The following is a 26,911-nucleotide window of genomic DNA, read 5'->3' as shown; positions in this document are numbered from 1 at the left end:
TATTTTGATGTTTACATCATATTATGCATGATGTGTCCTTTCTGATTGGACTGGCTTTGAAGAGAGCATTAACAGCTTCAATTCCCCATCAGAAAGCACTAACAAGGGTAGGCTGATGTCGAACAAACTGGCATCAGAATGGACAATAACAGTCTTATGCTGTTACATCATCAGTGTAGCTGAAGCCTGGGTGGGATATTAAAGGAGTCATATTTTGCTAAACCCTCTTTTATTAGTCTTTGGTACATTTATTTGTGTATTTGGGGACCCGAATAGTTCAAAAAGTTTCAATTTTAACCCTCCAGGTGCTGCAAAGCTATCTTTATATTAATTCCGGCTGTTTATCACCAGCAGCGGTTCTAGTAAAAACTGAAAATATGTCCAAACTTTGAGCCAATTACCTAAAATGTTCAGTTGTTGGTTGTATTAATGAACACAAGTGGTTGAACAGGACAGAAAGTCAACAACCTGGAGGGGGTGGGGCATGAAGTGGCTCATTTGCATTTAAAGGGCCAGTGCTCTAAACAACCTTTCTGGTGTCATTACTCAGAAATAGGGTTGAAGATGGACCAGTGGAGTTGAATTAATGAAGAATTCAGACCCAAGCATAGCATTTACAGTTTATGTAGACCACAGGGAAATGTTTGAAAATGCATAATTCCATTTAAAAAAGCAAAAATATCACTCCTTTAAAATGCTGTATAATTTTAGCTCGTTTAATTCTAGTTTTCCCCCTGATTTTGGCTCCTGCAGCTTTAATTTCTAAAACATGCATGGATCTGCTTTGTGGATGTTGATCATTTTCTGGAGGTGACACTCATCCTAGAAGTGTGAAAATTCTGCCATGAATCATAACTAAAAGGTAGCAGCATGCAGACACATTCACATCACCACCTCAAACACTGCAGTTGGTGAATTACACACAGATGCTTCCGGTATTTACTACTGTAACCCTGATCTGTTGCAACGCCCATACTCTTCAGGCTGTGTGTGGACAGAAATAGGAGATCTTTACCACTGCAGTGCATCATTCAGAGGCAGTAAAACTCCTATATGTCCCATGTAAATAATGACATGATTGGACAATAAATAACCTACTGAAGTGTCTTACAAGTACACACTTATATTTCTTATTTGTAATGCAGGCTACACAGAAAACACACAATAATATGCTGTAACTGATAATTAAATGATTAAATATACAATAACCATCTATTCATTCTTTCATCTATTCATGATCTGAACCCGCTTTTTCCTCACTGGGGTCATGGGGGTCACTGGAGCCTATCCCAGCTACTTATGGGCAAAGGCGGGGTACACCCTGAACATGTCACCAGTTCATCATATAGAGACAAACAATCACTCTCACATTCACACCTATGGGCTATTTATTTATTTATATTTTTTTCTTTTTAACCTGTTTTGTCCAGCATCATAACAGCAGAATTGCACTATGGGCTATTTAGATTGACTTATCAGTGCATGTCTTTGGATGGTGGGAAGAAGCCAGAGTACCCGGAAAGAACCCACACAGACACAGGGAGAACATGCAAACTCCACATAGAAAGCCCCCCCACCCCACCCCCATCCCAATAACGCTCTCAAATATTTTTTTTAATTTTTTTATTTTTTTTACAATAACCATCTAAAATGCATAAAACATTCTTTCATAAGCTAAATAGCACCAAAAATAATATGGTAAACTGAATCTTTCTGATTAAATTTACACCATTATGATACAATCTATGTGTATTTGGTTTTGATATATTTAGTATAAACACAAACTGTATCCTGCTTTGGTGTTATAAACAAGACGCTTAATGTTATACTACACACTGTTTCTGTTCAGGGTAGCATAACGGTAAATATAACTTTTAAATCATATCATCTGCAGCCTACTCAACAAACTGTATTATCACAAAAAGTATATTATTCTATCACTTCTAAAAGTAGTTAGTAGTCTGACATAATGAATATAGAATGCAACATTAACTCTGCCCAGAGGCTACCAGAGGTGAAAAAGAGAAGTGAGGGTGACCCATAGTGATGCAGTGATAGACCTGAACTATTGGCTACCAGTATGATCAGAGCTCAAGCATCAAAGCATGTGATTTTAAGGTAAAAAATAAGACTCACACAGGCCAAAATGAACTATTAAATAGAGTTTATATAATGAACTGCAGCGAAGAGTAAACATTTTAGGCAGCTCTACTGAGAAAAAAATAGAGACGGAGTGGATTTATGCCTCACACAGTGACGTTCATTCAGACTAACACTGAATACATTTTTCCAAAACTGCAGAAAAAATATATTTCCAGATACGTGTGTTAGTTTAATTAGTTTTAACTTTGACGCTTCATGTTCAGCAGACATGGTTCACACACTACAGTAGTAAAACCCTTTACCCAGAAAGATGTTTGTCCATTTTCTGGTTCTTGGTGGATAATGATGTAGAAAAAGCATGCAAAACTAAAGACAACAAAGAAAAACTATTTCCAAACTTTTTACAACTATTGCCTCATCCAATTCCACCTCAGCTGAAACTTTATGCTCATACAGCCACAGCAGAACTTCAGAAAAAGAAAAAAAAAATAACCAAGGATATTGTTACAAGTTGTAGCCATAAACCAGAGTGCTTATTATTCTGTGTTGCAACAGCTTGAAATGAGATGCTATATTCGATTCCATCTCCCTTTCCAAGCTCCAATGTCATGATGGTCAGAAACCCTGTGGTTCGGAGTTAACGGGTCAATTGGCAGTCGCAGCAGGACCAGACAGAAGACGCATCGAGCTGTGTGGATCGCGGCTGGCTGTAGTGCATCTTTTACCCTCGCTCTAACACACTTCCTCCGCCTAATTTCTCACACACCCACTGTGACCTTGTCCTCCAAAAAGGGGAGGATAAAATTAACTGAATGCATAAGGGAAACAGCTCAGCGCTTTAAATAAACTGCAATGCAGTACTTAAAAATGGATGTGAATGGATGTGTGTGAATCAGTATGTATCAGTATATCTCAGATCTATTTTGTTCCTCATTTTGAAACATGAGCGCGCCGTAATGCCGCCCTTACGGAAACAGAGGTTGTCTGCTTATTTACTTAAGCCGACCTGAAATCGATACCCTCACTTCTTCAACCATCTCCGAGTAATGCGATAGGAAGGAGAACATAATGACCACAAGAAGGCAAAGATCAGTTTCAGATTCACAGCGGCGCCAATAACTTTTTTTAATAGAACTTTCTTTTTGTGCGTTCATTTACAAAGAAGTAGGGCTGCACGATATTGGAAAAAACTGACATTGTGATTTTTTTTAACCCTGCGATATATATTGCGATATGAAAAAATACTCAGGAGGATATAATAGCTGTGTGGTGCCAACATAAACGGTCAAACAAATTAATTGTGTTACGTCTTGTGGTAGCGCAGAACACGTTTTAATATCACTTTTCTCTTAGCTGAAATAATTCCAGATAACTGACGCTGCTTTTCTTTTTAGTACCAAGTCTTCATTTTTGGTGATTTTGTCTTGTTCGTTGCCCATTTTTCAATGTTATTACCAGTGACTCCCTCTGTGTGCAGGGGTGTGATCTGCTTCGGCAAACTGATTAAGAACAATTGTGATTGGTGGATCGCTGTGCATAGTGTGTGTCAGGTACCCAGGATGAAATTAGATGAGAACACATTGAGTTCATTTGCCCCCTACATTGCAGGACCTGCGATGTGACTACTGCGCACACGTACATTGCGATGACGATGCTCAAACGATACATTGTGCAGCTCTACAAAGAAGTCACTCTTCAGTCACTTTATTAACCACTCCTGTTATACAGTCTAGTCCAGTGTTTTTCAACCTTGGGGTCGGGACCTCACATGGGGTCGCCTGAAATTTCTAGTAACTGATAACAAAAATAAAAAAATTTCTAATAAAAAATATATGGTGAGTTGAGAGAGACAATCACTATCCATAAAAGACATGACAAACTGTGAAGCTGAAACTGAACAAGGTTATAATAGTTTTGGATTTTTAATTACAGTTTAGTTTTAATTAGTTTTGACTTTTTTTTCTCTAATTCAGCTAGTTTTAATTAGTTTTTAGAGCAGGTTTGCTAGTTTTTATTAGTGATCATTTTTTCTGAATGCTTAGTTTTAGTTTAGTTTAGTTTTAGTATTAGTTTTAGTTATTTCATATATTTTATCTTCCTCACCATCCTATTCAAAGAAATTAGTGAGGTGCGAATCAGCGGGTTACCCTGGACACTTTATTTGGGGATCGGGTTAGGGCGGCTCATTGACTGAGCAGAGACACAAACACATGTACAGTACAATGTATAAATTCCCTATAGCAGGGTGGGGAGGGTGTGATCCATACACAACGTCACTGAAGTGAAAACAGTGCGAAGATGTGCAAAGCGTGAGAGGAGATGCACAAAGCAGCCAGCAGTTAAAGCAGACAGAAACATATATAAACCAGATAGAAACATATAAACCAGCTAACCAGCAGTTAAACCAGATAGAAATATATAAACCAGCTAACCAGCAATAAACCAAATAGAAACATATATGAACCAGCTAACCAGCAGTAAACTGCACAGAAACATATATAAACCACTTATAAACATATATAACCCTTTCAGCAGCAGTAAACCACACCTTAGCAGATCTCATCTCTTAATCATCTCCAGTTCCATTATTAGCCAACTTTGCTTCATTTCAGTTCAGCTAGCTGTAGCTAGTAACAGCAAACGTTTTTTAACATTATAACAGGTTCCATACCTCTGTAGTGGGATTAGTTTTCATCCTCCTCTTCTCTCCTCTTCTAAACTGTGCAGTTCAGGGCTTGGAAGGCCTTTTCATGGTGATAAACTCACCAGTCTTTACCTGGATGCTAGTTCAACACTGACTCTGTCCTTTAGCTCCACTCTGTCTCTGTCACTCACACACACACAGTGCGCAAAAAAAAAATTAAAAAAATAAAACCCGACCCATGCATCACTAAAGTAAATCCAAGACAGGACTGTGCTGCTTTGTCCCAGCTTTAGTCTGTATATTCCAGGTAAAGTGGGGACCAGAAGATGACTGGAAACCACCAGTGACCAGACATGATGGACTGTGAAGTGTCGTATGGTGCCGCTAGCTAAAACTGCTGGAGCCAAATAAATCAATTTGATATCAATCCGACATTGACAAAAACGAAAACGAAGGGAATTTTATCCATAATTTTTTTACGTTTTAGTCAGTTTTGTAAGCTCACAATACAGTTTCAGTTAGTTATCATTTTTTTTCTTTTAATTAGAGTTTTTATTTATTTCAGTTAACGAAAATGTTTTTTCAATATCAGTTTTCGTCATTTCGTTCATTTTCGTTAACGATTAATACCTTGAAACTGAAGCACTGTGGTTCTGTTTATCTTTCAAATGTTCATTGTGGTCAGTTTCAGATGCTGCAGCTCTTTCATAATTCATAGTTTGAGTTCTTGTTTGTTCACTATTAATTGTCAGCCTTGTAAAGCCAAGCTGGACTGACTGTACATATCCTGACCAAGGAAAATCAAATTCTCACTTTGTGCAGTAATCTACACCTGGCTTTTCTGCTTCCGTCCATAATAATATACATTATATAGACTAAATGTCATCTAGAATTAATGTTTATTTGCAACATAGTATAGCAAACTATTACATGATCAAAAACAAATTAATTTTAGCCCAAAAAAAAAAGTTTCCGTTTTGAATGTCTGGGGTCACCAGAAATTTGTGATGTTAAAATGGGGTCACGAGCTAAAAAAGGTTGGAAACCACTGTTCTAGTGTGTTAACAAACAAAGAAACCAACAAACCGAACCAAAAACAATACCCCTTGCCTCCCCTTTTGGGGGGTGAGGTAATAATACAGACAATAACACAGGCATATCATCAAGACTCAATAAATGTCGATAAGTTAAAAAAAAGACACGTAGAATTGAACTAAAATTATCCTTTAAGGTAAAAAAGTAATTTTCAAAGAATCTTTTCTGTCTGCGTTCATAATAATATACATTTATATAACCTAAATGTCATCTAAAATCAATGTCTATTTCCAACATTGTATAGTAAACTATTACATGATCAAAAACAAATTAATGTCTCCATTTTGAACGTCTGGGGTCGCCAGAAATTTGTGATGTTAAAATGGGGTCACGAGCCAAAAAAGGTTGGGAACCACTGCTCTAATCAAAAGGTGACACCAGATAAAAAAAAAAGAAAGAAAAACAGACTGCAATAACCTACTTAACAAACTTGCTGAAGCAATTACATGTCAATCACAGCATTCGTTCATTATCATTGCTTTAATTATGCACCGGTGTTAATAATTGCCTGAATAAAGGTTCAGCACTTTTTAAATGGGTACCTGACAAAGCTCTTGGGAGAAGGCAAGTCAGCATAATGAAAACGAATAGTGCGGACAATCCCATCAGTTCACATTTGTCTCATCTCTGTCACTCTTTCTTCCATCACCACCTGTTAAATGGATGGTGGCATTATGGCCAAAGTGGCAGCCAATTTTAGATAGACAAAAAACACTGTCTCCCATGTGAAAAGACTGGAAGTTAACAGTTTCCACAAAGCAGCCGCGCAGATAGAAATCACGCGGCTCTGAATGCGCACGGGTTCATACTGCAAGTCGAAACAGCATGTGCACAGCGGCAGAGGTGCACGGTGAACCTTTTACCACTTCCCTGCCCTCTGTGGTGTGTGTCGCTTTCTGAGTCAATGTGTTGGAATGCCTCCATAAATTATTCAGCCACAGCGCCTGCTATCTGAAGATAACGGTGGCTCTTTATCAGTGAGCGTGTACAGAGACACAGCGCTGGTGACTATACAAGCACCTAGAGGGATGTGGGGCACCTTCTGTGTAAGGATGCATGTCATTGTGCCAGCAGAGCATATAAAAGAATATAGCCTATCTGCAGGTTTATGTTGTAAGGTCATTTTCATTTTCTCCGAGGATACTCTCATTTTCAGCTCATCAAACAAAGGTCAATTTGTTTGGCTGCTGAATAACGAATGCAGACTTAAGCTCTAGACACTTTGATACCTTTGTTGTTAAATATTTAAAGCTGAGTTACTGTCTCTGAAATGAAACTATAAATACAACTTTGACATCTGTATAATCAGTGCTCTGCAATGGAATGGGTTTTACATAAAGTTTAAATAAGTAGCTTTTATATAACACTGTTCTACAGGAAGAATCCTCACAGAATAAATGTGATGACACAAATATGGATCACTAATAAGAAAAATAGGTCAGTGTATGTTCTGGTAATTGGATTTTCTTTTCAGAAACAAAAAGGAAAAACTAGTGGTTAATTGATTTTCGTTTTAAAATGCAAGAATTAAAATTGAATTTCAAGGTGTTTTTCTTTTTCAGTGACAAAACAGATAAACCAAATTTAAAAAATGGATTGATTTTTGTTTTCTCTTTCTAGTAGCAAAAAAGAAAGTTAGTACCTGACAGGAATGGAAAAACAGACCAAAAATGCCCATTTTTTTAACTTTCTGAGCCTGGATGTTATTTTCAAGGGAAACGCACTAATGCCTAGGTCACAAAGATTTCTACGAACGATGAGTATGTATGAATCTTCCAGTTTGTACGAAATCTGGAATTTGTAGACATTCGTGAAGGGAGCACATCTACAATGTCCAGATTTCGTACAAACTGGAAGATTCATACAAACCCATCATTCGTAAGAACCTTTGTGACGTAGGCATGAGCACTCTTTCCTCAAAAATGGCAAAATCTGGTCTCAGAAAATGATTAACAAATGCCGTTTTTGGTCCGTTTTTCCATTTCTGTCAGGTAGTAACTTCCTTTTTTGTTAGAAAGATAAAACGAAAATCAATCTGCTTTTTACATTTGGTTTATCACTTTGGTTTTCACACTGGAAAAGAAAAATGCCTTGAAATTCAATTTTAATTCTTGCATTTTAACACGAAAATCAATTAACCACTAGTTTTCCTTTTGCTTCTGAAAAGAAAATCCAATTACCAAAAGATACACTGACCAAAAAAGTACACCATTAAGTTCAAACATGAAATCCTACAAATTAATGTGAGTGTGGGTATTGATCAAAAGAAATGTTTGTCTCCAAGCTACTGATTCTTCTTTAAAAGACTGTCTGCACATCAGGATACAGGTACCTTACAATTCCTTCCAATGGGTAATTTTATAAATATAGTATATGCATATCTTTAAGTGTCTAATAAAGAAAAAAGTCTAAAGTGCTTGTTCGCTGTGTTTTCAACATAAAAGTAGTCAAAATGTGAAATTCTACAAATTAATGAGAGAATGGGTATTAATCAGAATAGAGTCACTTTTGTAATTGCTTCTAGTGCAAGAGTCACATATCTATTTTTTCTAAATGCATATAAACATGGTATTTTTATTTTATCATGCATCTTGAAAACATTAGCCAGACTGCACTTTTGTCATTAATTTTCCTAGGAATATAAGTAAACAGTGGGGAACGCTCATGTCCTCCTCAAGGACATGTCAGAGGTCAGGGATCAAACTACCAACTTTCCAGGTTGTGGATAACCTGCTCTGGCCCCTGAGCCACCGCCAGCCTCAGCACCACATTATTCAGACTGTCATATTCACACAGCATGCACCAAATGTATTCACAGGCAGAAACAAGTCCTATATATGACCCTAGAGCTGGGGTTATTCTAAGCCAATAATGTAATCTTTATAATAACCAAGTTTACACCGTTAAGAAACAGTCTGCAGTGTATTTAGTGTCAGATATTTACTAGTAACACAATAAAGCAATAAAGAAAATATTCAACAATATAAGTTACTGCACATAAATCATCCTTTCTCTTGATTTCTTCAGACATGAATTTTTTCCAAGTGCTAATGCAGCCTACACATCAAACTTAGAGTTAAGAGATTTTTATCTCTACAGTGGATCATTAAAAAAATTAAATTTATGCTGCTTTAGTCTGAAATAAACCAGAAACAGATGCTGCAAACTTGCACCTACTGAAACAGCTATTAATCTGTTTTCATTATCCACATTTGACCCTCCAGTTTGACTGCATTTTCTTTCCTCAATCTCCAGTAGAAATTTGAACTGTTGGTTAGAATAATTTAACACTGTGTCAAGTTTAGATTGATAAACTTATTTCAGGTCTCCTTATAGTTCAATTTATTTAAAGACTCAACAATGGATAGAAGATTACTGTAATTAAATTGTTAATTGCAGCCGCAAATTAGCTTCTCCACCAATTAAAGCCTCCTTTAACCAGGATTAAAAAGACATTAATTGTCTTGGAAACACACTTCTCTGTCTTCACACTTCTCTGCACAAAGTGAGAGTCAAAAGTCAGTTTTTCCCCTGTCTGCTCATCTCTACATCAAACTATTTATTTTATATGCCATAAAAAGGTAAAAATATGTACTGAGGCATTCCATTTTATCAGTAATACATTAAGTGCTGCCAAGGGACGTGTCCATTTTACACACCTTGAAAGTGTTTATGATCACAGGTGCTGCGTGTTCTCTGTCCGACCACTTGGTGTCACTCTTACACACTGTCAGGATGATAAAACCACCAGCACACACCATGCAGCAGACACATTCTTTCCATATGACTTTTAAGCTCAGTGTTCATGGACATAACAATGAAAAACAAATGTAATAATTACTTAAGTCATTCCGGGTAAGGCTCTTTGCAGTTTTTCATAATCTACGTAACCCCCGTTTATTTTCCAGCTGTTCTGTTTTCGGGGTCTAACCTAATTAATGAGATGGGCTACATGCATATGGCTTATTCCTGTATGCTTTGCATGTCATAATCTCCCTTTGGAATGGAAGTTATGTTTAGTATAATGTTGTTGTCAAGTCTATAAAAAGTGCTGGCGACGGACCGTAGGCCGTGGACTTTCGGCGGGGACCGGAGCCAAGAATAGGCTTTTGAGCCCACCCACTGGGACAAGAAGAAAGACAGACGGACCCTCCAGTTGGCCACTCATGCCAGGCCTGCCTCCACATATGGCCTGTATGATGTTCAGCACTGACACCATTTCATCCACAAGTCCTTGGAAAAGGCTCGTCCTGATAGAAAAATAGAGCTGACAATTTGCTGAAAGATAACCCTTCTTTTATGTTTGGGTTTTTCATAGCAACAGTACTGGCAGGATGTGACAAAGTCAAAGTCAAAAGCTTTGTCATTTGTAGACTGTTATTGTTTCACGCAGTGATAAATAACAATGATTACTAATTTGTGCAGGTAAGATGTAAAGCCCCAGGGTGCCTTACCTCAATGAAACAAAACAGAAACAACCATCGCAAGCAAAATATGAGATAACAGGCTCTGAATTCCAACTGAAGATAACATTGTGAAAATAATCAGCCAGACCATCCGCAAAATGATACGGGAATTTGACAAATTAAGTCTTTAACACTAAAGAAGAATAGATATGAAAGGACAAACTAAACTATAACTACATGGTAAACGGACTTGCATTTATACAGTTTTTCTATCTTGATGTACTTTATAATATCTCAGATTTACCCAAACTTATCTCCTTTTACAGATAGTCTTCTGCAGAGTCATGTGTTGCTGTGTGTAAATCTCAGCAAACCCTGGCAATGGGGTTGGGCATTATGGACAAAACAACAACGTACATCTACATTTTGACTGAAAAGCAATTTATATGTACAATATTGAGAAAAAGTCGTAGACCACCTTTAGCTTTGCAGGGTTGAAATAAGCATGAATATTCATTTATCACTCTCTTCTTCAGATACAACAACGAAATACAGGAAATATGTGCACAGCCTTAAAAGAGACACAAAAACAGAACGAAAGGGGTTCTAAAGATTAAAATTGCCATTTAGTGTGACCTCTGACCCCATGACGAGACGCAACATAAACAATTAGAAACATATGACGTAATTTGAGCACAGTGTAATATAATGTATGTGTACAGGGTGGGGAGGCAAAATTTACAATGAACATTTAGTTGTTTTTTCTCAGCAGGCACTACATCAATTGTTTTGAAACCAAACATATATTGATGTTATAATCATACCTAACACTATTATCCATACCTTTTCAGAAACTTTTGCCCATATGAGTAATCAGGAAAGCAAACGTCAAAGAGTGTGTGATTTGCTGAATGCACTCGTCACACCAAAGGAGATTTCAAAAATAGTTGGAGTGTCCATAAAGACTGTTTATAATGGAAAGAAGAGAATGACTATGAGCAAAACTATTACGAGAAAGTCTGGAAGATACTATTAAAGAAGAATGGGAGAAGTTGTCAGCCGAATATTTGAGGAACACTTGCGCAAGTTTCAGGAAGCGTGTGAAGGTAGTTATTGAGAAAGAAGGAGGACACATAGAATAAAAACATTTTCCATTATGTAAATTTTCTTGTGGCAAATAAATTCTCATGACTTTCAATAAACTAATTGGTCATACACTGTCTTTCAATCCCTGCCTCAAAATATTGTAAATTTTGCTTCCCCACCCTGTACATGTATATATGTATGTATATGCTCATTTAGATTGACGACCTCCTTGCGGTGTCAGGCCTTTAGATTACACCTTGGCTGGGCCGACTAACGGTGTGCCCAAATTAAATGTCCCCAAATTAGTGTCCCCAAATTAAAAATAAAAAAAGGCCAGAGCAGAGTGTAAACGAAAGTATTGACTCACTCGCCCCTGCTTTTTTCCTCCCGTAAAACACATCGGTTATAATATACAAGGCTTGTTCATAACGACAGAGAAAACATTGACAACAACACATATGTACCGAACAGGAAAGCACAAGTATTCATGCTTCCCGCAGAAGTCATATTTTGTGATAACGTTAGCACAAACACAGAATCCAAATGCAGAACTCCGACAACAAAAGTTAGTTCCAAAAGGTTTATTGTTCACACACAGGTGAAAAAATATAATGAGTGACAGAATCTTGAGGATAATGGTTGGGGATTTTCTCCTCAGATTCGTCCTCCGGATCGAGGGCAGCAGCCCGTCTCCCCGAGCGGTGTTAGGAGTCTTTTCCCCGACTGGGGAAAAGCAAAGGGAGGTCAGGGACGGAAACAGGTCATACACAGGCAGGCTAACAATCGAGCAACAGGACATAAGGATTAGGCAAACTCACGTACCGGTAGTCAGGGCGAGAAGGTCAAAACCAGATCAGATGAGGCAGACAAAAACCGACAGGGATCAGGCAGAAGACGAAAAACCGAGGAATCCAAAACAGGTCAAAAAACAGGCAAGCAAACGAACAAACGAGGTCAAGTACGCTGGTCTGAACTACTGGAGTTACAAACTGGCGACTGACAAAGGGAAAAGACAGGGTTTAAATACACAAAAGGGAGGGAAGACAACTAGACACAGGTGAAGCAAATTAGGGCGGAGACAGGTAATCAGGACAGAGGTCAGGATGAGCGGGGAACAGGAAGTAAAGACGACAGACAAGACACATGAGGGAAAACTTAACAAAATAAAACAGGAAGTGACACACAAAACATAAAAGACAGACAAGACCAGACTATTGTCTGGCAGCAGGTATGACATATTTGCGCCGTTTGATTGGTCTAAATCACCCGTTTCGGCCAATGAGAGGTGATGAGAGCTTGGAGATTGACTCGTACGTTGTACGCCAAAGGTTTTCTCTCAACAACCATGCCTCGTGGGCGACCTATAAGTTCAGGCCGCTCACATAACAAACGCAGTGAAACATATGACAGCCGACGTTTGACTAGAGCTGAACCAAAGGCCATCAGTGGCACAACGTCTTCAGGCCCTCTGGACCGATTTATGACCGTGGCAAAAACTACGGCCTCGACTAGCACACCACTGACTGTAGCAACGACAGCCACAGCATCAAGTTCAACCTTGAGTGTTACCCTTGGCAACCAGAGTCCGGGTCGAACGCTTGAACAGGTGAATGTAAGTTGAGTTACTATTTTGTGGTCATTGTGCAAATCCTTTTAAATTTAAGAATCAGATCTGGTAATACAATAAACTATAGTGATGGAATTTGAAAACATATTGTCTTCATGACACTTTGCGCCAGGGAAAGTAACTCAGGTATGCTTTACAATTATCATATAGAGTGAGAATGACTGGTCTCCCTTGAACAGTGACAAACTTGTCAAAGTTTCTTACTACAAATATATCCACAGAACTAGAAAAATGAAACAGTATTTGCTTTAAAATCTTCTAACTTACTCTGTGATAGAGTATATTGCTTAGTTTATTACCCTCATGATAAAAATTGTATAAATTTCGTAATAATTTAGAAAACACAATAAACAAAGTTAAAATGAAATAAATATATAGGCCTCAATAGTAATGGATTTAAGCACAAAGAAACATTTCAAATTTCTTTCAAAATGAGAAAACAACCAGAACTCCCTGAATATATTTAAAATTATTTTTGTTTTAATACTTTGTTGTTATTTATTCTTTTTTGGTAAATAAGGAGAGGTATAAAAAGCTACACTTCTTAAGCCCGGCGCACACGAGAGTCAAACAGCTCAGCCAAATGTCTCCTGAGACATTTTCCTCACATGTGCGCACAGTTTTTACTGAGGATTTTGACTCAAGAGACCGTCAATCAATTTTCTCACTTGTTTAATAATTTAATCAGCTGGCCATATGCTGATCAATACTTCTGGAAATTAGACTTGTGGAATCCATGCCTTCATACTCTTGAATATATCTGAAATAGTCTGAGAAAACAGGAATTACTGTTGAAAAATCTAATCCCGCACCCACCCCCTCCGCCGATTCCAGCATCTGATGTGCCCAAATTAAGGTAATCTAAAGCCCTGGGTGTATTTATTTGTTTTATTTTATTGTCTCCTGGGCCAGTGCAATACACAATGGTCTCATCTCTCCCTTTTTATATAATGTTTTTATGCACTTATACGTATCTATACATGCACGTGGCTTCTTTTCTTTATAGAATTATATGTTTTTTCTTGTATTTTTTATCTGACTCCCTGTACAACTGCACAAGAGTTCCTATGTGTAAGTCCACAAATGGCAAATAAACTTTTGTATCTTTGGATGAAACCCGAAAATTAATGCAATACATTTCATATCACTTGAACAAAAGGGTTACAGATATGTTAAGTGCAAAGGGAAGTCAAACAAAATAAGACCACTTTGATTTAGGGAAGCTGTTCACATACTGTACTTCACATATATCACATTGGATTTTCACACAGAGGCTGGGGAAATGCATAAACAAAACAAAAAAAAACTAAATCAACAAACCTAATGTTGGCCTAGGAATTTTACACAGCACTGTCTATGTTCCTATTTTTCTTAAGTGGGTTAAATTTATATCAGATGACATAAAAACTTAAGTGAAAAAAAAAAAAATTCTATTAGATGTCACACAAAGAACGTCACAAAGGACCAAACGCTTTGAGTGCTGACAGACTTGGCATAAACAGACATAAATAGATCTGCCAGTGGAGTAACATCAACTCTACACACACACACACACACACACACACACACACACACACACACACACACACAGTCTCTAAAAATCACAACATTACTCTGGCACTCAACCTAAACATGTATGTGAGAGAAAGAGCCGTAAAAGAGAGGATGAAAAGAAAATCTCATGTTACTGGTTCAAGGAAAGTGTGTGACAATTTGTACTTGTACTCTGTGATACAGTAACATAATACATCCCGTTGTGGCTAAAAATGGCACTGACTATCTTTTTGCATCTTTACACAGTATCCTCTCCGCTCAGTGTCAGTGAATCTAAAACATCATTATGGAACCTTAAAATGCAGCCTTTTGATTACGTGATTATGTAATTACACAAGCTGACATTGCAGTTCTATTAATTGTGCTGCTCTGTATTCCGTGTAAAACAAGTTGAGCACATTCAATATATTGGCTCAGCCTTAAAAAGAGCTACAGTACATTATACTCACTCTGGTATTCAGCAGTCTATCACGCGGCAGCAAAGACGCTTTTAAAAAGTTATATTCAAATAGGGTAGGAAGTAGTGAACAAATGAGATGATTCACTGCCCATATGAAATAATCCAGGACTAGTCTGTTTGTCTTTATACCAAAGTAGAGTGAGTAAAATTCACTCTACTTGGGAAAAATGAACATAACATGCTGCATACTTTTAATACCCCTCAGCCAAACTGTTGAAAGTTACAGCCCTATAATTTACATTAGATTGTCTTTGTGTAAATTTGGTGCAGATATCTCAACGTATTCTTCAGATTATGTGATTACGTGGTTGAGAAGACATGTCGCCATTTGACCTTGAAAGAGTAGACCAAGCCTTCTGTTCCATGCCAAGATGCCTCCACGCCATGGTATCAATTTGGTGCAGATATATCAATGCATTTTTCATATAATGCGATTACATTGTTGAATGGACAGACAGATGGAAAGAGAGACGGACGGACGGACAGATGGACAGACGGACAACAAAACAATTACAACACCCCTTTGGCCCGAAGTTGGCCGAGGGGTAAAAATCCACTCCTCAGAGGTGCTCTCTGTTGTGTGAGAATGTTTGATGGAAGACTTAAAGGGGTCATATTTTGCTAAACCCACTTTTATTAGTCTTTGGTACATTTATTTGTGTATTTGGGGACCCTAATAGTTCAAAAAGTTTAAATTTCAACCCTTCAAGTGCTGCAAAGTTATCTTTATATTCATTTTGGCAAAAATCGAGTGGATTTCTACAACCTGTTTTAATTCCTGCTTAATTTGTTACATTTATAACTAGTTACATCACGACATTTGCATATATAAGGTCAAGAGTTCCGATGAATATTTCTCCGAGTAATAATAATTGTTTGTCAGCAGCAACGGTTGTAGTAAAAACTGAAAATATGTCCAAACTTCTCGCAAATTACTATTACTACTTACTAGTAATTTGAAGGTGACAGAGCAGCACAGCCAACAACCTAGAGGGGGTGGGGCATGAAGTGGCTCATTTGCATTGAAAGGGCCAGCGCTCAAAACGACCTTTCTGGTGTCTTTGCTCAGAAATAGGGTTGAAGATGGACCTGTGGAGTTGAATTAATGAAGAATTCAGACCCAAGAATAGCATTTACAGTTTATGTAGACCACAGGGAAATGTTTTGAAATGCATAATTCCATTTAAAAACAGCAAAATATCTGGACAGACAACTAAGAAATGTCTGATTAAAGTAGCTTTTATTCTGCCCACACCAGAGTCAATCCTCAATATGACCTTTGCAAAAACAAAGGACGGCATGTTTGCACGCTGAGACCAAGCAGTAGGCATCGGCTGTTTGGCACACTGTCCAAGGAAATCAAATGGACTGAGACATAAACATAGAAGGCGGTCCACTTATTTTAGCCTTCAGAGATCGTAAACAGGCACCTTACGTCCCACGGTCCGAACATTTACTGCCACAGGAACGGCGCTTTAACCTTCACCGATGAGCTTCCCCTCACATTTCAATCACTCATCTACTTATCCATCCTCCACCTCTCTCTACATTTCCCCAATATCCTCACCCTCTTTTATTTCCAACTATCGTTCCCTCATTCTTCTGGCCTGAGTCCCAAGGCAGATGGTCCATGCAAGCAGATGCTCCCCACCCAGTGTCTCTGAGGAAAAACAAAGGATGGATCCAAAGCAAACAAAATCTGCTGGAAGCTACCCGAACAGGGACAGACAAGGGAGCTTACGCTGCAGTTAATTCTCATTTTGACCATGGACGGACTTTTTATTGACAGAAAGGAAGCAAACAGGTGGTCGACAAAGAAAAAAAACAGAAAAAAATACAACACCGCCAACAAACTCTCCTTGGGTTCCATCCTAACTGTTAAGAGTTCTCCCAACTTCACAGCAGTTGGTATGCTATTAAGATGCTTTGACGTGCCAGATCCGACTGCGTAATACATCAAATTATCCAAGTGTGAGTGTACAGAGTTAGTAAGAAATGAGGCAAAACCAAATATAAATGGCCCTAAATGACACGTTCAAGATCTTGACAGAGTCTCAAAGTAAAACCACAATTATTTCCCCACTTACAGAATTAAAAAACACAACACATTCTGCCCATATGAGCATGAAACACAGGCTACAGTTTCTTTTTGTCGACAGTTTCTTTTTAGTTTGGTAATTAACATATTTCTTTTATACTTTCAAACCATCAGGCAGGCTGAAATTTGTTCTAATAACAAATCAAAGAGCACACTAAACGTTCAGATCAGTGATCCGATGCAGCACACTGTCATAACATCTCTGTGAAAACCTAAAACACACAGTTCTGCTGTCTGACAGATTCGGAGCAACTTCCTCAGTGTGTACCTTTGCTTCACTGATCTCAGCAGTCCTCCTGACTGACAGATCCTCTGCAAACACACACTCACGCTGCATGTGGTCAGTACTCAATGCCACAAAACCTCAAATCCGTAGTCCAAGAACAGAAAGAAATGTACAGCAAGACTCTTTCATAACATACACACACAGGTAAATACTTTGTTCAAGGACATTCTAAACTAATGCAACTAAGATACAGCACAAATGTCATCTATACTTTCAGAAATAAACTCTGTCACTTGATAATTGACACAATATTCATTATTTGCCCTCACATGAACTATGATACAACCTTTGTAGGTCGTTTCAGCAAACCAGCAATCAATATTAAAAGCATTTTTTTGTTAGCACATTCTGTCATTACTCTATAATGTAAAGAGTCTCCACTCACTTCTACATTTTGTGCATAAAATCCTGACCCAGTTTTAATATCCTACATTGATTAATGTACAAAACAGTATGTTAACTTCTGAGTAAGCAGATTTCTATTGTTACTGCCCTTTTAGACCTTCAACTTCATGTATCCTGACTGATAGCACACCTTTTTACTCAATAACCTTGTTCTGTTTGCAAATAATACATAAATAAAAGAGCCAAAGTATTAAGATGCGAGTCAAAGACTGCCTCATGGTAATGTTTCAATGTTTATGTTTTGTTACTTGAAGGGGTCATATTTTGCTAAACCCACTTTTATTAGTCTTTGGTACATTTATTTGTGTATTTGGACCCTAATAGTTCAATAAGTTTGAATTTGAACCCTCCAGGTGCTGCAAAGCTATCTTTATTTTCATTTTGGCAAAAAATGGAGTGGATTTCTACAGGCTGTTTTAATTCCTTCTTAATTTGTCGCGTCTATATCTACATACATATAAGGTCAAGACTTGCGACGAACATTTCTCCGAGTACGCCATAATTGTTTTTCAGCAGCAGTGGTTGTAGTCCATACTGAAAATATGTCCAAACTTTGAGCCAATTATCTAAAATGTTCTGTAGTTGGTTGTATTAACGAAGATAAGTGGCTGAACGGGACAGAGTAACAACCTGGAGGGGGTGGGGTGTGAAGTGGCTCATTTGCATTTAAAGGGCCAGTGCTCAAAACAACCTTTCTGGTGTCATTACTCAGAAAAAGGGTTGAAGATGGACCTGTGGAGTTGAATGAATGAAGAATTCTGATTCAAGCATAGCATTTACAGTTCATGTAGACCACAGGGAAAAGTTTTAAAATGCATAATTCTGTTTAAAAAAGCAAAATATCACTCCTGTAATGTTTCAAAAACAATGGAAATTCAATATAAAGTTAAATGTACATTGACAAAAAGGAAAAGAGGATGTTCAGCACCAAAAGTGCTCAAGTATGTAAACAAACAGGGAGCTGGCCGTGGTGCTGAAAGTAGCTCAGGCACAGTAACAAAACTTATGGCTGATTTTTTTTCCCTTCTTAATTCATCACATTTCTGAATATAGTACTAAAAGACAGAAATGTCTAAGGGAGCCGTGGGCAGCCAGCGAATGAAGTTGCAGTGGTGATCTGAGAGAGCTCCGAGGCACTGAAGCAAAGAATCACTGCACCACGGAAGCAGCTCTTGGGAGGATCAACTCATGGCTCGGTGGCTGTAACATTTTTGTAGGCGATCGTTACATTTTAAGATTTCTCTAGGGAGTGATGATGCGCCAGCCCACTGGGGATAGAGTGGAGGAAGCTTTAGAACGAGAGCAGGGAGAAAAATATAGGGAAAAAAAATACTATGATGTTATTAGCATCATCTCTATATATGGCTAGAAACAAATGTTGCGCTTGCCTCCAGCCCCATGAGACAAAACATCTGAAATCCAAGACACCTGAAAAATCAAGAAGATCCTCTAGAGTACCAATTACATAGAAGACAATGAGCTACTTAAGAGCTGGAGGCACCCTGGTGAACTTCCAGACTTATATGAATCCATACAAACTCAAGTTTGCTTTGAAGGCACGGAATATTATCAGGGATACAACCCCCCCTGGTTTTCCACTTATTGAACTTTTACCCTCTGGCAGACATTTCTGGACACATAAACCGTGTAAAAAAAATGTTTCTATCCCAGGGCCATAATTGCACTGAACACTGCTGGACATTAATATATATAAATGTGGAATATTGAATGTTGTCTAGGGCTATATGATGAGGTTTTATGTGTCTTTTATACTTCCAGTGACACTTTTCTATGCTGCTTTTTTTAGATATTTATGCTGTCAGGGTTTTTCTTTTTATATTTCAGTTTTCATACTCTTTTATATACATTATTTATACTTAAATAACACCTAAAGACGATTGCATTTTCAATTTTGTTGTACCTGTACAATGACAACAAAGACATTCTATTCTATTGTAAGTTAACGTACATCCATGTTTCAGAGAGCAGCAAACAATATCCTCCAGTATTACGAGGGTGTACGCAGCAAGAGCCTGCTTCCTAATACTGCACAGATAATACTTTGCATATCTGAGTTCATAACCGGGAGATATGTATTCACTACTGCAAATTACTTATTCAGTTCAAAAGGTGACAAGTAGGTGCCTTATGTCCAGGAGCAAGACTGTGCAGTTTATTCCTCTTTGGCATCTAAGCTTTGCAACCAGTGCCAGCTTTTTTTTTTTTTTTGCAGTTCTACATCATATTGTTGACAATCCATCATGCCCTGAAAATGTATGAACTAGAAATCACAACACCTGGCTAAACTTAAACATTTTCAGCACCGCAGAAAAGCAGCTTGAATCCATCTCCTTAAGAAATAATAATTAATTGACTTCTAATTTTAATTAAACATGAACCACACTGCTATCTGCTCTTCTGGCTCCACCTGAGGGGCCTAGAACTTGACTGATCACTATCCCAGTTGCCTAAAACAACCCTGTGCAACTGAATCCCACACTTTTTTTTTTTTTATACTGATGTCAGGGTGCTTATAAACTCATCTCTTCACACAACTACAGCCAATTAAACACGGACTAAACTGTTACAACAGGGGTATTAAAGCTTCCAAAGCATCCTGAAGGTAAAGTCATTGGACCACAACAGGAAAAAATAATCAGCTTCAATTTGCATTTTATACAAATATATAAACCAAACCAATTGTGTTTATTCTTTCTAGAGAAGGCAAAAGTCAGTGTAGGGTTACAAGAAAGAAAAAAAACTCTTCATTAGCAAGTGCATGCAAAGAAGATTCGCTTGAGAGAACAGCTGTGTCTAATATAATATAATTTAATTTTGCCTTTTATGGAGTTATCGCGAGATTTCGTCAAACATGTTCAGACTGATTGAGAACCTCCAATTATTTTTATTTTTTTATTTCTTACATAAATATTGCTCAGTCAAATCTCAGCGTGTCCTGAAGCTGTAAATAAAGTTACTGAAAAACACTAAGGTGCTTTTTGAACCGAATTTAAGAATAGTTGTCATATTACGCACGTGAGTTCATCTCTGCCAGGTGTGTGTGGATGAGTAATTAGGCAAAATTAAATTCTTTTTTTTTTTTTTTTTTTTTTTTTTTCACTGTCCATGCAAGACCAAATCAAACCTAATAAATGCAGGCGTTAAAACATGCGACCCACAGTCCTACCAGGTGAAGAAACAGCATCCACTCGGGCGGAAATGGTGTCCAGTCTTTTCGCATCCATGTTTTTGTTTCTCGGTAACAGTCTGCTTCTTTCGCTGTCCGGAGCCCCGTCGGCGCTGATTTGTAAACGGCGGGGACTAGTTGCTGCTCTTTCAACTCCCAAGTTTCGCAGTGTGAGTATGTGTGAGACGGTGCTGCGCGTTCACGCTGCTTGTAGCGGGAACGAGCGCCCATTGAGCGAGCGCGCCTCAAGTGTGGACCTCTCTCTCTCTCTCTCTCTCTCTCTCTCTCTCTCTCTCTCTCTCTCTCTCTCTCTCTCTCTCTGGACTAGTTTTTCTCTTAACCCTCCGGTATCCAGGTGCGCCTTTTACGCACACTTTGCACTTTTTTTTTTTTTTTAAATTTCATATTATTTTTCACAGTTTAAATAAGGTTATAATTCAAAAGTTGTTCCTTTTTGCATGATCTTTAACCCTTTCATACACGAATTATGACAACCTTAATCAAGATTTTTTTTCCTGAGTGTTTTTATTCCTCTATAGGTATGAAAAAAACAATGCGATTGAAAATTTTCTTATGAAAAATAAATCAATTTTAAAAAGTAAAAAAAAAAAAAAAAAAAACATTAAAAAAAATAGTTATAATAATAATTTTTTAAAAATTCTCAGGAACCTATTTTTCATGAAGTTGCAAAAATGTCCACTCAGCTGGACACCATGCATTTAATTTTTGAAGCGAAGAAACATACATTTACTGATAATTGCGTGAAAACTATAACTATTACACTCAGGGGAGATCTACACAATGTTACCAAATTTATGTCAGAGACGATATGTAATGTCTTAAAACTTTAATAAAGATATGTGTAAAAAAAAAAAAAAAAAAAAAAAAAAAAAAATCCATGAATATACAAGAGAACAGCTGTAGAATAAGTGTCCACTGTAGTGACCAGTATACATGAAAGGGTTAAAACTCTGGCCACCAACTAAAATCTGCACATTGTAAACAAAAGAAAATTACAAGACTAGCATCTGTCTCCCAAGTGTGCCTAAAACGCACTATTTCTTCAATTATAACCACTGTTTTTGATCCGAAAGCCATTAAGGCATAAATCCTGCTTTTACTGATATCTGGGCTTCATTTGAGAGGTGAGGGTCTAAATTAATTTATTAACGTTGTTAATGTTGCTGTTAATCGTTGGCATATGCCAGGCTGCAAAAATCTAATAATATGTAATCCAATTTTTATGTAGTATTTTGAAAAAAAATCATATTTTGTATTTTTTTGCATCAAAAAATGTAGTGACATCATGATGAAAAGAGATCGTTTAAAGGGTTAAAAAAAATCTAAAATGAATGATTATTTGATTTGTATGGTTAGGGCTGACCTTGATTTACAAAAATAAAATCTAATTAGAGCAGAAAAATAAATCAACATATAATATTTAATAGTTTGATTTATAGGTGTGCATTTTTCGCACACTTGGTGACAGATAATAGTATTTTTGAACATTTGACCCAGCACCAAAAATAATAATGCAAATTAACCAATGTTGGAGTTAATCATTGACATATGCCAGGATGCAAAAATCAAATAATATGTGATCCACTTTTTATGTAGTATATTGAAAAAAAAAAAATTGTGTGTGTTTTTTGCATCCAAAAAAATGGTTTGTTTACATTACAAACATGGCATTTGAAGGGTTAAAAAATGTGACAATTATTGAGTATTTGGTATTTTTATTTACGGCTCCAGTTGATGAAACAGAAAAAAAGTGTAAAAGAATTAAAAACAAACTGTATGAAATTATTTTTGACATTATTCCACAAGTGTGCCAAAAAGGCACACTTGGTGCTTAGTAAGGGCCTTGCTGGACGGGATACCGGAGGGTTAAATAAATGTTGATGTGCAGAGCTTTAAGGCTGAGGAAGTTTTACTGATTAGTCAACTGAAAATCAGATGATGCTCATTAATCAGGAGAAATAGGTCATGCATCCACATTCCATCTCATCAGGGTCTAAATGTATTTTATTGAACTATTTTTAAAGAAATATCTGTAATCCACTGATCTGAGGTCAGAAATGTGATTTAATTATTTATTCCAAACATGCAATGAAATTTAACATATATGCACTAGCAAAGCATACATAATAATGCAAATATCAAGAATCATAACAATCTTACACAGAAGAAAAGCACAATAGTTCCATTTACATGCCTGAAAAGGGGTGGGAAGAAGTGCAATTTATTTAATCCCACCCCTCTCCCTACAATATTTTTAACCCCTTCATGCATAGTGGTCACTCCAGTGGACAGTTATTCTACAACTGTTCTCTTGTATATTCATGGGTTTTGTTGTTTTAATTCCATATCAGCTGACACAGTGGACGCTCATGCATCATCCCATACACTGTAGTTCATCCCGTTACTGTAACTTTGCTGTTCTTCATAAACCTGATCTGCAATAACATGTTTGAGTGGAAGTCAGTTGCTTTTTATTATTATTAGACAGTAATTAACAATATGTTGTTGTTGTTGTTTTTTTTTTATACAAAAAGTTTTTTTTTGCATATTATCTGTTAAAATGTGAGAAAACATCAGATTAGCTGCATTAAAAATGTTTTTCTTTCATAGTTTTCACACAGTATATCAGTAAATATGTTTTTTTACTTCAAAAATTAAACGCATGGTTTCCAGCAGAGTGGACATTTTTGCAACTCCATGAAAAATAGGTTCACAAAAATTTTTTAATCACATTGTGTTTTTTAATGCCTAGAGGAAGAAAAACACTCAGGAAAAAAAAGCAATATTGATTAAGGCTCTCATAATTCATGCACGAAAGGGTTAATAATATATGTCCCCCTGCCTTTTACATTACTCCTCTATATTTATATATCTATTCACACACACACACACACACACACACACACACACACACACTCATTCATCCATATACACATACATACATTTATACATATACACAACAAACAAATACACATATAATCTTTTACCAGTGCCTTTCTTAGTTGTGCTGGCGAATAAATAAACAAATAATAACTAACTCAAGTAAGGAAATATGTACATAAACAACAGTGAACATATGGTGACAATTAATAGTGAACATATGGTGACACTTAATAGTCTTTACAAATAACTTTTTTTCACACTAAATAAGTCACCTTTTACTGTATCTGATATAATTTCTCCACTGGATTGGCAATCGTTTTAGTTGCACAACTAATTTATATTTCAGTCATATATTTATCAGTATTTGACTGATTGAAATTCTATGCAAATGATATTTTATCATTCTGGTGTTCACTGGATCAACTGCGACAAACCCAATTTCCCCCTGGCATCATTAAAATGTTCTGATTCTGAAAATAGAAATGAGAAAAATCTGTCTAGAGCTGTGAAAAAAACATTTAACGGCCTCTGCAGTTCACCACAAGGTATCTACTCTTTTCATTTTCATGACCTTAAGGCAATTTTCGGTGCATTGATGAAAATATACAGCTATAACAAAGAAAACTGCTGACATTTTATTATTTTAATTAGGCTATTTCAGAAAACATAAAGCTAACTGTATGTGGTTGAGAAAACTGATTAATAAGCAAATGCAAATTCAGTTTGTGTTATGAAATTTGGAAAGAAAAAAAGGTGATGATGAAATGTTAAGTATTTTCCATTTTCATGTGTTACTTATATGTTGTTTTTTTTTTTGGTTTTTTTTTTTTTTTTTTTTTGGATAAAGCCATAAGGAGCCACTGGGAAAAGGATACAGTACAGAACCACATCCAGTCCAGGAGCGTTGGTTTGGGCCGATCCCTTCCCTTGGCCCTAATTAGCTAAATCTTAATGCTATGCTTTGGTATTTCAGACAGTTGTGTTTATACTTGTGGTCAGCTCTTTTCCCCAAAGTCCCCCCTGAAGGCAAATTTAACAGCAAAACAGAGCTCCTGTTTGTGAATATCAATGTTTTTTTTATTTATTTTTTTATTCCAGGTGGCCAAATCTACGATGCATCTGCACGACAGTAGCATTTTTGTGTATGTGCATAAAGTTGTGGTGTAGTTTGTTTGTCTTGCCATGGGCCTTTATACACGTCTTCATCATATATCTCACTTTTCCAACTTGCCGTAAACAGTTATGTAATCCTGCACCAAGTCAAAACACTCGGGGTAGTTGTCAGATAAGCACGATATCCAAATGCACAGTATTATTTCCTTCTCTCCAAGCATTTCGACAAATTCCAACATATATCAGTTCTTGGACAGAATAGTGCATCTCTAAAAAAGGCTGGTCAAAATCCAGGAGGAGCTTTTCGACACAGACTGTCGCAGCACAATAAAATGAGCCCACTACATCTGACAATAAGCCCACAATGAAAAGAGAAACCCAAAATAAACCAGTGCTTCTTAGCAAATCAAGACAACTGTCAGCTATTTTGAAGATTAGAACTTTTTTTTTTTCTTTACAAACGGAGCACATCTGTGTTACAGCATCAGAGAGTTTGCAAATGAGTAACTGTCAAGGATGCTACAAAAGGACAGAGTTTCCTGTTTTGCTGTGAAACAAACAGAACCAAGTGGTTCCAGGCACAACAAACCCACCCCTCAGATGGATTGTAGCTTATTTTGGCAGCTGATGTCATCATGTCTATGCATGTGCCAATGTCAGCATATCATTTGCTTCGATATATGTGTCAAGTTTGAAGTAAATTGAAACAAAATTGATGTTTTTATAGACATTTGACATTTCACCCATTTTAAGTAAATGGGAGACATGAAATATTTAAAAAATTCATTAAAATATGTGAACTTTGACCTACTTTTCCCAAAATGTAACCACATCTATTCTGGGTCACTGGCAATCTATAAACCCAATTTGGAATGAATTCAACCAATAGTTTTGCTGCTACAGACATGTGAAATTTTGAGCATTATAAGTAAATGGGGAAAAATATTTGAAAAATTCATTAAAAAAAAAAAATTAACTCTGACCTACTTTTCCCAAAATGTAATGACATCTATTCTGGATCACTAGCAATCTATAAACCCAATTTGATATGAATTCAATCAGTAGTTTTGCTGCTACAGACATTTGAAATTTTGCCCATTATATGTAAACGGGAAAAAAAGATTTTTAAAATTCATAAATTTGACTTACTGTTCCCACAATGTAATGACACCTATTCTGGGTCACTTGCAACTTATAAACCCTGGTATGAATTCAACCAATAGTTTTGCTGCTAGAGTGTTAACAAACAAACAAACAAAGAAAAAACATACAAACCGAATCAAAAACAATACCCCTTGTTTCCCCTTCGGGGGTGGGGTAATTAAGACATCATCAAAAACAGGAGGGCTTGTCCTTTGTTGACATTCACACAGGAACATCACCCTTAAACAAATCTAATACATGTTTGTAGTTTCTGAAAATCATAGCATTTTAAGATGTATATATTTCTGAAGTATAGAGCACATGGACTTAGTAAACTTATGAACCTGGAGATTAAACACAGGCTGAATTTTCTGGTTGCATTATCTTGCAGAGCTTGATCAAAACACATTCACTTCATTTGTTGCAAGTATCTTTTTTTTGTTTAAGAATCTTAAGTGCATTATGCAAGTCATAATATTATGAAAGTATGTGGTTTTATAGTGAACTTCTATTTCAGTCGATTAAATATGCTAACCTGTTTTGACTATTACAACGTGTGGAAGATTTATTGTCGAGATACATGTGTTGATCATTTAAGAAGCACTGAATAATTTGAATTTATCAAAAAGTTGCAGTGCATTTCTTCACATTTTTTCAGAGTTTACAAACTCCCACCCACACACGCTTAAAGCTTCATCTCAAACCCCAGGAAATGACTGTGCAGACAAGACAAATACACTCCAATAGATAACCTTTCAATTTCAGAGACGTTTGTGTGAGGCCTACTGTCTCAAACTGTC

At 36.8% G+C, this 26,911-nt stretch overlaps 1 protein-coding gene across 1 annotated transcript in view; it reads right to left on the bottom strand.

Annotated features, from left to right (window-relative positions):
• The window catches only part of kcnip4a (potassium voltage-gated channel interacting protein 4a), a 234,547-nt gene extending 213,421 nt beyond the window's left edge, over positions 1-21,126 (bottom strand). The window contains exon 1 of the mRNA XM_030162140.1: positions 20,952-21,126. Coding sequence (XP_030018000.1) covers positions 20,952-21,009 — 58 coding nt within the window. The 5' untranslated portion in view covers positions 21,010-21,126. The remainder of the gene's footprint in view (positions 1-20,951) is intronic.
• Between the last annotated feature and the right edge of the window lie 5,785 nt (positions 21,127-26,911).

This window comes from Sphaeramia orbicularis, chromosome 18 (assembly GCF_902148855.1).
Source record: "Sphaeramia orbicularis chromosome 18, fSphaOr1.1, whole genome shotgun sequence".
Taxonomy (NCBI): Eukaryota; Metazoa; Chordata; class Actinopteri; order Kurtiformes; family Apogonidae; genus Sphaeramia; species Sphaeramia orbicularis.
This window is presented reverse-complemented; position numbering and strand designations above follow the sequence as displayed.